Raw genomic sequence first — 14,499 nt, forward strand, 5'->3', positions numbered from 1 at the left:
AAAAAGTGCAATTTTGGCAATTTTTTATTTTGCTCCAGGAAGGTTCCAATTGTAGGAGTCCAAAATTAGAAGTCTTTTTTTACTACTTTTTGAAATTCAATATCTCGGTAACATGAAGAGCTAGAGAGGCCAGTTTTGGCTCATTTTGTAGTATTTTTTACCCTTTTTCTAATGACGTTTTAGAGAAATTTATAAGAGTTCAAATAAAGAAGTTACAATTATTCAAAAATTGAAAAAATGCTATTTTTGCAAAAAGTGCAATTTTGGCAATTTTTTATTTTGCTCCAGGAAGGTTCCAATTGTAGGAGTCCAAAATTAGAAGTCTTTTTTTACTACTTTTTGAAATTCAATATCTCGGTAACATGAAGAGCTAGAGAGGCCAGTTTTGGCTCATTTTGTAGTATTTTTTACCCTTTTTCTAATGACGTTTTAGAGAAATTTATAAGAGTTCAAATAAAGAAGTTACAATTATTCAAAAATTGAAAAAATGCTATTTTAGCAAAAAGTGCAATTTTGGCAATTTTTTATTTTGCTCCAGGAAGGTTCCAATTGTAGGAGTCCAAAATTAGGAGACTTTTTTTACTACTTTTTGAAATTCAATATCTCGGTAACATGAAGAGCTAAAGAGGCCAGTTTTGGCTAATTTTATAGTATTTTTTACCTGTTTTCTAATGACGTTTTAGAGAAATTTATAAGAGTTCAAATAAAGAAGTTACAATTATTCAAAAATTGAGAAAATGCTATTTTTGCAAAAAGTGCAATTTTGGCAATTTTTTATTTTGCCTCAGGATGGTTCCAAAATTTGAAGTCTTTTTTTTACTACTTTTTGAAATTCAATATCTTGGTAACCTGAAGAGCTAGAGAGGCCAGTTTTGGCTCATTTTGTAGTATTTTTTACCCTTTTTCTAATGACGTTTTAGAGAAATTTATAAGAATTCAAATAAAGAAGTTAAGTAAAAAATGCTATTTTTGCAAAAAGAGCAATTTTGAAATTTTTTATTTTGCTTCATAAAGGTTCCAACGCACAGCAAAGGGCATGTTTATACCAAAGAACTTTAAATTAGGCAAAATAAGCACCTTTCAAAAATTGGAAAAATGCCATTTTTTGTAAAAAAAAGCAATTTTTTATTTTGCTCCAGAATCGTTTCAATACACAGCAAAGGGAAGGATCTTATATTATAAATAGTAGATTAAGGAAATGTTAGGTTAGTTCTATGGAAATAATTTTGATGTCATTATAGCTCATTTTTGATTGCGTTGACTTTCAACACTAATGCCAAATCCTATAAGGCAGGTAATTCTAAATCAAGCCAATATGAACCAAAATAGATCTTCATGACTACTTTTTTATCAAGTAGGACAAACATTTGTTTTTGTCCGAAAATCAACATGGAATACACAATCGTGTTTCGGACAAAAGAAGCAAATTTATCGCAGCTAATTTGTTAAAATCTCTCCCCCAAAAGTAAGTTTCTTATTGCGTGTGCGTTTTTACCCGCTTTATAAGAGGGTAAGTAATAGGTCGAGATTAGCAATTCGGCGATGCAATAAACGTTAACGTAATAGGACTCAAAACCTCCTGGTTTCCTCGCCCCCGCATTAATGGGGGGCAATTACGTTATGAGCGTTTCGCGTGCCGTTAAGTGTCGGTGTTTGCTATCATTTCGTAGTTTTTTACAATTTTCCACTTTATCAGATTTACTTACGAGCCTCGACTCAAAGACCGCATTCAGCCATTGTGTTCAATTTGCTTTATTTGATTCGTGGAAAAGCTTTTGTAATTCGACCATTTCATTTCGATTATGAATTGCGTACGGTCACCTCCGTGATTTAGCTTGATAGTGAAAATCTCATTATAACACATAAAAAGTGATGAATTGCTAACTGTAAATCTGATCAAATTTCATATTTTAGTTTGTTATTTTTTGTTTGTTGTTATTTTGTTAGTTGTTACTTCCAGCAGACAAAGATAACGCTACAGTCATAATGGACTCTATTACATACCACAACAAAGTCATGACTCTTTTAAATGAAAACAATTACACAAAACTAAATAAAAACCCGACAGAAAAAATTGAAAGGCCAATTTACACTACTTACTTTAAAAAAACATCGAGATCAATTTTCTGATCTTGAGAGGCGTAATCTTACGCCACCTAATAGCAAAACACCACATTTTTATGGTGTTCCTAAAATTCATAAAATTAACATGCCATTAAGGCCAATTGTGAGTAGTATTAGCTCGTTTCTTGCTAAACATTTTAAATCCTTTAGTAGGTAACACAGATTCTTACATAAAAAACTCTCCTCACTTTCTTGAAAAACTTAAAGATATCGACATTAATCCAAATCATATTCTGGTAAGTTTTGATGTTGTAAGTTTATTCACGAACGTCCCAGTTGACAAAACTCTTTCAATTGTTAGATCTAAATTGCAAAATGATTCAAGTCTTGGGGAACGTACAAGCTTAAGCGTAAACACTATTTTAGAACTTTTAACAATTTGTGTTAAAACAACATTCTTCCAATATAGAGATGATTATTACCAACAAAATTCTGGAATGGCAATGGGTTCTCCATTGTCTCCAATATTAAGTAATATTTTTATGGAACATTTCGAAGAAAATAACATGACATTTTAAGTATAAACCAACAGTCTGGTGGAGATATATTGATGATGTTTTCTCAATATATCCATTCGGTAATGATCATCTCAACCAATTTCTAACTCACATAGAACCCACAATCAAATTTACAACAGAAACTGAACTTCCATTCTTAGACATTCTAATCAAAAAAGACATAAACAAATTTGAAACAAAAGTAGACAGAAAACCAACCCACACAAATAGATATTTAAACTACAAATCCAATCCAATAATGGTAAAAAAAGGTATTGTAAAAAGTTTATTTGATAGAGCCAAAATTATTTGCAATAATGAACAATTTAATAAAGAAAAATGGTTCATTAAAAATGTTCTAAAAGAAAATGACTATCCTGAAACATTTATTAATAAATGTTTTAGGGATTTAGAACATCCAAAACAATCTGGAAATCAAAATCAAATTTTACCTTTTACTAACCTTTTTATTCCTTACGTTCCAGGAGGCGAACTCCGTAACGATGTAGAAAATAGAAAACGCATAGAAATAGACAAGAAAGAAAATTTCTTTCTATTAACTGTTGGTACTCTCTAAGCTATTTTCTATCACATTCGGCTGACACCGTCAACAGAAAACGGGAACCTATAGGTCCTAAAAACATTGACTAATTTCTAGTAATAAATCTAGGGCTTTTACTTGTTTCGTCGTATTCAGGGTTAATGACAAGTATCAATGACAATAATTTGAATAATTCTACGTTTTTACTACTTTTTTTCAGTAATTAATCATATTTTTAAGTTTACATTCTAAAATAATTCCTTGTTGCCATTTTTGTTCTTGGTTTTATTTATTGTAGTTCTGTCTCTTCAGTTTCTTATTTTCTTGTTGGACCATTAATATTTTTCAGTTGCTTGTAAACAATTTTTATGCATTTTGTGAAGAAAGTAGGATGGGACTTTAGGATGTGTTGATGGAACCCATATAGCCCATATATAACACCACCATTCCATCATGAACAGCTTACACCTCAAAAACAATAACTAATAGATGCAAGGGGGGTGCAAACACAATCAAATGGTCCCCAACCCAACCTTATTGACACAATGTTGACACTGACGGGCATAAAGGTTAAAAAACAAAACATTTGAATTTTAGAAGACGACGGAAAAGAAAGATTGGTAAATACAAAATTTCATAGCCGCAAGAGAGATAAAATCATAGCAAGACCTCATTTGGTCTTTCTATTTTACACAACCCGAATAGCTACGTTGAGTGCCGATCTTCACCAATTGAAACGTAGAGAGTACCATATATTACGATAGAGAAGGGTTTTCTATGATAGCAAAGAAATTTCCTTGCTATTCGTTAGAGAGTTCGCCTTCAGGTATTTCTGACAAAATCAAACAAATAGCTAAAAAATATAACATCAGAACAATATTTAGAACTCAAAACACATTAAGATCACACTTAACTAGAACAAAACCTCACAATGAAAATGAATCTACAAGAAACGTGATAGTGTAGTATCATAGACAAAGAAAATTTTTCAAAAAGACGTAAAATAAAAGAAAATGCATATATTGATTAAACCATGACTCCTGTGTTGCGACATCCTCTATTAATATTGACCAAACTTGGTTAAATATTCTAGAGGAGGAGATAACACTTGGTCATATCAAACGAAACTGAAATTTCTTGTAATTTTGTTTTCATTATAAAACCCACCTTTTACTACAACAATAAATAACCTTTCCTATTGGAATGACAAAAAGTCAAAATTTATGTCAATTTCATTGACAAAACCTTTCTGGGAGTTCCAAATTGAACATTATCAGGTTTAATATTTATTAAGTTGTTGTTTTCTGTGTTCTTTCTTTTTTAGATTCTCTGAAGACGGTGGTAGATTTTCCACCGAAACGTCAGCGTTTTTAGGTATCAAGACCGAGGCTAAGTCAGTGGTTTTGTGTTGAGACGACTAGGTTAATGTTATTTTCAACTTAGTTGAAAATAGTGCGAAATTCCATTTTCCCAACAAACCTTTTTTGTGTGAGACAGAAGACCCAAAGATAAAATGAGTAACTCGTCTCAACAAACATATAGAACATATCTCTTAGTTGTTCAAGTTTCTAGTATGTGATTGGTCAATAACACACATAACAACCGAGGATCGTAAACCACAAAATAATATTCATATTATTTAATTTTTTATTTAACAAAAATAACATTATTATAACGTCATTTGGACACAAACATTGCCAAACAAAAGGACAGTCAAAAGGGTGGGTTTTGTGAGGGTGTAAAATTGATCTTCCATTGTTTTACGCGTCGCGGCGTCAGCGACGACGCTTACGTCGCCCTAAAAGAGAGGGGGGGGAAACAGAGGGGGATGGCACCGGAAGCGGCGCCAATCACGCTCTCAATTTTAGGGCAGTAAATTGTATGCGCTCAAAATGGAGGCGAATTTTTCCCCAATTTCCTATTTTTGTGCTTGTTTTCAGTTCTAATTGTTTTGTGCGTTTCAGGTCAGAATGGGGACGACTCAATAAACTCGTCAAAAAGTCCGAGCGGAGCGATCAGCAAAAAACAGAGAAAAGCACGCACGGCATTCACCGATCTCCAATTACAAACTTTAGAAAAAAGTTTCGAAAGGCAGAAATACCTCAGCGTACAAGATAGGATGGAATTAGCGGCTAAACTTAGTCTTACAGATACCCAAGTGAAAACGTGGTACCAAAACAGAAGGTAAATATCACTCTACATTACTTAATAAGAGTAAATTAATTGTTAACACTGTCATTATAAATAATAATTGATTAGACGTAGATATATCAAGTTTCTTCAACAATTAGCTAATAGATAAATGTTTCCCCAATTAGGGTAATACCTTATCGCAGATATGTAATTAAGATAGACATTCTAATTAGAACTAAGCCACTTACAGTTTGTTTAAACCGCCATTAAAGATATAACGGCAATCGAGTTTGTTATAAGAGTCGCTTAGGCTGTCCCCGTTTTTTTTCCCCACAAAAAGTGGAAATCTGTCGAGATTGCATGATAGGCGTAACACACGGAAGTGATAAGAGCCCGGAATGATACAATTATTATACATACCCACCGGTTAAGCGGATTAATGTTAATCACCGCATTAAGAATTGAATTTTGATCTTATTACAGGTTTCCTTTTACTAAAACGTTAACTGAGGTTTAGATGTTTTTGTTTAAAATTAGATTAATAATTGTAAACTAACCCAACTTGAATCACGATAGCGTGTAAAGTGGTAAACGTTTATCAGGATAATCTCAAACGGATGCCGTATTTTAGTTTTATGAAAAATCCGTTAAGGAACTTCCGGCCTGGTGAATGTCTAAAGTGAGCTGATTGTATACAAAAGCTCATTTAGTATCTAAAAAAAATCAACCGCTCGGAACGTAATGACTGTATAAACGTTTCGCTAAAATGTTTTTAATAATTGATTCGTACAGAGTGAGTCAACGATAAAGTTTGTTATTTCATTTGTCTCGAAAATAGCAAAAGATTTTTAGTACAAAAGTTTTACAGAATATACGTTTTAATAAAAGTTTATTGAGACCCAGTATTAAAAGAAATTTTGGAATTAAAGGAAATTTGATGAGTGCTATTTTAAAAAAATATTTTTGAGATATTGACATTTGAATTTTATTCAGATTAGGAGATATGACCACCAAAAAAAAATGTAATTTTTCAAACATATTTAAAATTGATAGGACTATTCAAAAACACAATAGTATACAGGGAGTTTCATTTAAAATAAGAAGAGATGTAAAAGCGGTAATTTTCGAGTTGAAAAATTTCCATTTTTGGAACTTTACCGGAAAATTACTTTATGCTTAAATAAAAATTTTCCTTGGTAGGAAAAACAACTGTCAAACTTGAAATTGTTACTATCAAACTTATCATGTATTCTAATGAGATAATTTAAGACATCTAACCGCCATTTGCACCGTCGTACTTTAAGCATAGTTTAAGTTAAGTGTGGTTTAGATTGTGATTTTTTCCACCTGTACTGTCACAGTCTGACCCACACTTAAATTAAGCCCGACTTACAAAAGGACTGTGCAAACGGGGGTAAATGATTAAAAGTACATTACTTTATTTGAATTGATATTGAATTATTGTATAATTATTGTAATTAAAAAACGAATTATTTTTGAACTTTCAGATTTTCCAATTTTTTTCGGAAAATTACCGAAAACTTCTGAAAAATGTGGTATACCTAACCGCAACACTTTTCAAAATATTATTTATAAATTTATCCCTTCTGGACAATACATTTCTACTATACCATATGGTATACATGGTGATCAAGAGACAATTTCAACGGCTACAAATTGGTATATTGAACCACCCTGTAACTGTCAAAATAACAGAGTTATGGGCTGTCACAGTAAAATCTGTCAAAATCAAACAACTCAGTTTTAACAGTAAATAACTCACTTATTCGACGTTTTCTGTAAAAACGCTATACAGGGTGGTCAAAAGAGAATTTCAAGGGCTACAAATTAGTATTTTTGAACCACCCTATAATTTTCAAAATAACCGAGTTATTGACAATACAATGAAGTAGTTTACAGGGTGATTCAATGAATTTTTAACCTCCTTGTAACTTGCTTAATTTTCATTTTATAAAAAAAATACCAAATTTGAATCGTAGATATTTGCATATACTCGTACTTTATTCCTAGATAATCCATCAATATACAGGGTGTCCCAAATTTGAGCAATTAACCAAACCTATATTTTTTATTCGATTTTTGGAATCTACGTCAAATTCTAGGCCTACTTGATGTAAAATGTTTGTATCGATATTCAATTGTTTTTGCTCTAGCAGCCTTACTTTGACCACCCTGTTCGAAAGCAGAAATTCCCAATTTGAGCGAAATTTTTTGGTGACTTTTCCAGAAAATCGTCCAAACTCGCTTATTTGAAACACCCTGTATAAACGAACCGTATAACAAAAAAAGCTAATGAACGGGGCTATCACGTGACGTTGAGCGGGCACGACTATGTTGTCTCGTTTAGCCGCTAGAGGGCGACAAATTTGACTCTCGTTTTTTGCAATTTTTGCTCAATATCTCAGGAACGTTTTAGGTTAGGTTAGGTTAGGTGAGGGTGACAGAAAATATTTTTAAAATATAGCACGCATCGAATTTATCTTACTTCCAGATTTCAAAAAAAAAAATAGTGATGGGTAAATTACTAGTAAATTATTGGTTAAGTTATAAATACTGTGTTTTTGGCAGTTCAAACTTTGATACCGCTTTTCTCTTTGACTGTACTAAATTTTGCAGTGTTTTTTTAGGTTATTGGATAGGAAATTTAATGAGGATTCCAAAAATGTGCTTAAAACTGTCATTTTCTTACTCTAAGTGCGTTTGACAAGCAATTTTGTCTCTGACTGTCAAACTGTGCTCTAAAATTTTTTATAGAATCTTGACAATAAGTTTGACAGCTGTCACGTGACTATCGAAGGAAATAGTATTCCAGTATCACGTGTCAACTGTCATAAACATCAAAATTGACAAACTTAGCTGAGTTTGGGTTACAATTTCAAAAAAAAATAGTGATGGGTAAATTACCAGTAAATTATTGGTAAGTTATAAATACTGTGTTTCTGGCAGTTCAAACTTTGATACCGCTTTTCTCTTTGACTGTACTAATTTTTGCAGTGTTTTTTTAGGTTATTGGATAGGAAATTTAATGAGGATTCCAAAAATGTGCTTAAAACTGTCATTTTCTTACTCTAAGTGGGTTTGACAAGCAATTTTGTCTCTGACTGTCAAACTGTACTCAAAAATTTTTTTTATAGAATCTTGACAAAATTTGACAGCTGCCACGTGACTATCTAAGGAAACAGTATTCCAGTATCACGTGTCAACTGTCATAAACATCAAAATTGACAAACTTAGCTGAGTTTGGGCTTACAATTTCAAAAAAAAATAGTGATGGGTAAATTACTAGTAAATTATTGGTTAAGTTATAAATACTGCGATTCTGGCAGTTCAAACTTTGACACTGCTTTTCTCTTTGACTGTACTAAATTTTGCAGTGTTTTTTTAGGTTATTGGATAGGAAATTTAATGAGAATTCCAAAAATTTGCTTAAAACTAAAATTTTCTTACTCTAAGTGCGTTTGCCAAGCAATTTTCTCTCTGACTGTCAAACTGTACTCAAAAATTTTTTTTATAGAGACTTGACAAAATTTGACAACTGTCACGTGACTATCTAAGGAACTAGTATTCCAGTATCACGTGTCAACTGTCATAAACATCAAAATTAACAAACTTTGCTGAGTTTGGGCTTAAAATTCGAAAAATCACAGTACGGAACCGTTTTCTTGAAATATTCGAAACTATTCGTGGTTTTCAACTTTGCGGCTATTATTTTGACAGTTGTCTCGTGCCTGTCTAATTAAATAGTCTACCAGTATCACGTGGTTGCTATCACAGACGGTCAAAGATTGCTCAACCTCAAAAAAGTTGTTGGGCTTCATGATCCCTAAATGTAACATTTACTTTTTTTAAATCATTGACTCACCCTGTACAGAGAGCAATCATTTTTTAAATTTAACGAGCAGCGTAAAGGAATGTGCTCCTGTAAAATTCCTTGTTACGATATATCATTTTGCCAAATCGTACAACGGTGCGGAAATTTATCACCCCAAAAATTATCCGCAGTGCAGCAGTTTATAAACTTAAAATTTATGAGTAACTGACCGGTAATAACGGGAAATTCGCAGATACAAACATTAACATAGCCCGAGTGTAATTTGGTCCGTTAAAACCGAAACCCCAAAACTCGAATGTATTATTTACGGCGCTAGGGCTCTAAATTATTACTTAGTTGAATTAAAGGTGTTGAATTCGAGCGACCGAAAAGCACGAGTTAAATTATTACACCTGCATGTAAATTACTGTAGTAATTTAATAAACGGTGGCCTGAGTTTACAAAAATACATCAGTGTATTTCCAGCATGTGGTCAACATTACTGACATATCAATATTTATTGCCGATAATCAGGAGGACAGGATCATAAATATCACGTGAAATTTTTGAAAATAATGTGTTAATTAACATCATACAAATTTTGTTTGATTTTCTTGACAAAAAGAAAATCGAACCTAAAATTGCTGATATGTCAAGCTTGAATAATCCCTATCCACGCCAATCAGACACTTCTTTTTTTGCGAGGGTATGGCAATTATGCACTAAAAGCATTGTTTTTGCTTATCATGCAATTTAATGCAACAAACCTGCCATAAGCTCGTTTATAATTATGAAAAAAAAAAGAAGAACATACCCATAAGTAACTGGGATATTAATGATTTTTATACCTAATCCTTGTTATTAATTTTTTAACTTTTTGACGTGAGTGTCTCTATGTAATTACTAGTAAAGAAAAATTTGTAAACAATAGTCAATGAAAATTAACTAGATTAGAATAATCAATAACGCCAATTAAGTGGTATTTTCCCATGCAACTAGATATGTGAAAGAAAGCCTAGTTGGAGCTTAACTGTACGAGTAAAGCAAATGAATAACGATGACACTCAAAGTGGCATAATATAAAATAAATCCAATTAAATACCTTATACAGACAGCTAAATGTGTATCCTTTAGAAGTTGCCGATGTAAACGAAATAAAAAGCTACCCAGAATAATGGTTTATTCACGAAATATAATTATAAATTTAAGCTGGGGTTCCACCAAAGCCTTTCCTCCGCCACATTATTTACTTGGTATAAAAACACCGTACATAATATGACCAATGGCTTCTAAGCAGCCATGAGAAGACTATCCTTTGTTGATCAAAATGATGAGTCAGAACGCTACGGTCTTCACTCGGTCACAACCAATACTTTTAGACCCAATTTATCCACTAAAAGTTAAGTCAAACTATGTTGGCAAATAACTAAAATATGGTTTCAACAGGTTTACGGCCGTAGCTCTCTAAAGGTGGCGGTTTAGTTTAAACATTACAGTTATTTAAATCAAATGACAAATCAAATTTCAATCGGGCTGTGTGAAAAACGGGCGTGTAAATAGAATCACTTTACGGATATTAGGAAAGTTTGTTTAAATGACACTGAAAAAAAATTAATTTAAAAATTTGTCTCACTGTATAATTTTTTGCAGTGGTTGGTTTAAATATTTTTTTTAGAAAAATAAATATTACAGAGTAGGAGAAAACTTTTTTGTTAATTTTGATATACAGTTTTAAGTGCCAATAATTCACCAATATAAAAAAGTCCAGCAAAAAATAAGTTGACATGCATTATTATGTCATTTTCCTGAAAAACGCTTCCCAAGGAAGAAACTTTACTTTGAAAAATAGTTTAAACTGTCAGAACTGAATTTTTTTAGACTATTGGTAGTCTAAAATTGATCATTCAAGACTGAATAGTCTAAAAACTTGTTATTTACTACTAGGAATAGTTTTTAAATTCGTTTTTTTATACTGCAATCCATTGTCGAGTGTCTGAAACTGGATTTCAAGCACGAAAAACAGTCCAGAAATCAAGACAAAGATTGTTGCTCCTAAAACTAATTTTTTACTACTAAAAGTTGATTTTAAGGGTAGAAATGACTTTACTAAGAAAGATAGTCCAAAAGTCTATTTCAGGAACTTTAATTGGTGTACAACTGAATTTTCTGGATTAAAACAAGTCTAGAATTCAATTAAACACTGGTAACAGTTCAAATTAAATTTTCGGACTATTTCAATTCTAAAAAATTGTGCTCAAGACTAATATCCTAGCATTTAATTTAACTTTCACTATATTAACTAATATAAATAGTTTTTTTAGTGTTAAAACACTAAAAATAGTCCGAATTGCTTAGAAATGCTCCAATTTATGTGTGTCCAAGTGTCTAAAAGTCAATTTATTAGTGGCAAAGCTTGAAATGGCATGAATAATGTTAAAATTGTTTTTTAAGTGGCAGAAAGCAGTTTTAAAACCCTAAAAATAGTCCAGAGTTCTAAGAAAATGAAAAGCAAAATAAAGAAACTTGAAAAGTTAGTCTTCAAGTCAATTTTCATGAATCTAATGTCAATATCCTGTATTTAAATCTATTTTCAATACCTACATATTGAAATGTGTTTTCAAATTATGAAAACTTACTTCAAATGCAAATATTAAGTTTCTGATCAGTCACTTTTCGTTGGGTTAGAGTCACAAGTTTTTTGTGTCCAATAAGTCAATTTTAAAAGTTTAAATGTGTGAGTTTATAGTAAAAAATTCTAGAAGACTCTAGAAGTTCTAGAGTCTTCTAGAGTCTTCTAGAATTTTTTACTATAAGAAGAATTTTTTACTATAAGATTTTTTACTTCTAGAATTTGTCTGAAAACTATGAAAATTGGTTACAAAGACAATTTTTAAGCTTCTCAAGTCAATTTTCACTCTTTTCAAGACAATTTTTAAGTTGGGTTGGGTTGGTTTTGGGTTTTTGAACGTAATAACTAACGAAGTTTCCTAAAACCAAGCCAAAGTTTTCTAACTCAGTTGCAATATTTTGCAATTATTCATATTTTATTTAAAAAAACTCAATTTGTTGAAGTTGAACAGTTATTTTAATCGCTTATCCACTGATATCTCCGAGACTTCAATGATCACATAGATTACAAACCAGTAACCACCAGACTTTCATTAAAGGCATTTTTGGTAAATATTGTCAAAATAAAAGGCTGTTTTGATCTGTTATTTATTGTTTTAAAGGTTTTGGTAAATTAATAATAAAATAAATCAAAAATTTCTGACAAAGTGATTCTTTTGTACCAAATGAGTTTCAATCTTATAACTTTTTTATGAACCTAAGTTAGCCTTTTCTAAAAAAAATAGCTTTTTCAGCTTTTTCACACTTTTCTTTATTGTCTCATGTATAAAACTAAACTATGACAAATAATGTTTTTATTTAAACAATTTGTAAATTACCAGTAATTTACTGACAATTGTCATTAATCTGAGAAACACGTCTTGTTTCGAAAACTGTAATTCTAGACAAATTTTGATAGTTTTGACGTCACAGATAGATTACGTGGTTTTTGGAAGATAATTTAGCTAGGCAGTCACGTGACCATTGTCTGCCAAAAATTTCAGAAACACGTTTCGTATCGAATACTGAAAGAAAACTTTTCTGAACCCCGATTTTTGCAACTTTTAAGCACAGTGTGACAGTCAGGAACAATATTGCTTGTCAAACCCACTTGGAGTGAAAAATTTACAGTTTTAAGCACATTTTTGGAATACCCATTAAATTTCCTATCCAGTAACCTGAAAAAACATTTCAAAATTTAGTACAGTCAGGGAGAAAAGCGGTGTCAAAGTTTGAACTGTAATTTTTGCAAATTCTAAGCAAGTTTTGACAGTTTTTACATTTTAAGCCTGTCAAGTCTATTTTCAAGACTAAAGTCTTTCAAATTGTCTGAAAAGCATGAAAACTGGTTACAAAGACAATTTTTAATCCTCTCAAGTCAATTTTCACTGTTTTCAAGACAATTTTTAAGTTGGGTTAGGTTGGTTTTGGATTTTTGAACGTAATAACTCAATTATCTCGTAAACAAAGTTTCGGTAAAACCAAGCAAAAGTTTTCTAACTCTGTTGCAATATTTAGGTTTTAACGGTCATTCAGATTAAGATTTTCGTTGCTCGAAATTGCTTGACAGGTGCATTTACCTAAATACCAACCACCATGCATCAAATAACCGTTTTCCTCGAAAGACGGAACTATGACAAAATAATAAGCAAATAATCGTCAACGTATACATAAAATTGCTATCTTCAACGAGCCGCTTCCCTTTCGAACAGCTTTTGCCTGTAGTTACCCACTTCACTGCGTTCATAGCTTCATTCACGTATTGCGCGTCCTGAATGACATTGTCATGCCTCAAATACACCTTAATGACTCGGTTTATCAGTAGCGTAGATTCCCGGTAATTTTAAGGTAAAAATTGTAATAAACGCGTATCGACCGAAGCGGGAAAATACCAACCTGAATGAAATAGACCTGAAAATTCATTGAAACTCATGAATGGAAGCTTCTTTATGCAGAGCATATGACTAGACAGATGAGTTAAAAAACCAATTTTCTACTTGATGCACGGTTAAACGATATTAAATGTCCCCAGAGATTTGAATGACACTAGAATTAGTTCAAGTGGCCGGTAACCGTACATATATTCCCATAATAAATCTTTTGATAGTTGACAAATAACTATTAAGAGAACTTGTGCTATAGAAGACCTATTCGACTGTGGTTAATGATTGTCGCAACCCCTTGTACGATATGAATTGCTTTTATATAATACACGAGGGGACGTAACCTAATTTATCATCGCTGCAAAGCAATTGGACTTGAAGATCTGCTTTTAAATAATTAATTAAAACCTGAATTGAATTTCTTATTACGTAATGAAAAATTGCCAGAGGCTGTAAACTGTATAGAATAATAAACTATATGGTCTGTTAGTGAAATATAATCAAAATTCATTACAGTAATAACTGAATATAATTTTGTATTATCTACAAGCTAAAATATTATAGCATATTTCCCCAATTTATTTAAAATTACTCAATTTGTCCTGCAATTTCCATATAATAAACGACCCAAAATTGACTACTTTTCCGATTTTTTGTTTCGTAAATTTATCAAACATATTATTCCGCTGGAATAATGCAATTTAATTTTATTATGCATCAGCCTCAGTATTTTTCAAAATATAATTATAATTCGGTTTGCATTATTCTATTGCCAATCGGGGAATACGTATGTATTAATAATAAATTACACTTTTGTTACGTTGTTGTTACTAATAAGTGCGAGTGAGAAAAATTAGTGCAAATTAACATAAATGGTCGGCT

The 14,499-nt window shown here is 31.7% G+C and overlaps 1 protein-coding gene across 1 annotated transcript in view; it reads left to right on the plus strand.

Annotated features, from left to right (window-relative positions):
- LOC145734316 (homeobox protein B-H1-like) overlaps positions 1–14,499 on the plus strand; it is a 37,992-nt gene that overhangs the window by 15,042 nt on the left and 8,451 nt on the right. Inside the window, exon 2 of the mRNA XM_081987615.1 lies at positions 5,127–5,346. Coding sequence (XP_081843741.1) covers positions 5,127–5,346 — 220 coding nt within the window. The remainder of the gene's footprint in view (positions 1–5,126; positions 5,347–14,499) is intronic.

The sequence above is a fragment of the Ips typographus genome, linkage group LG9 (assembly GCF_016097725.1).
Source record: "Ips typographus isolate SLU linkage group LG9, UJ_Ityp_2.0, whole genome shotgun sequence".
NCBI classification, from domain to species: domain Eukaryota; kingdom Metazoa; phylum Arthropoda; class Insecta; order Coleoptera; family Curculionidae; genus Ips; species Ips typographus.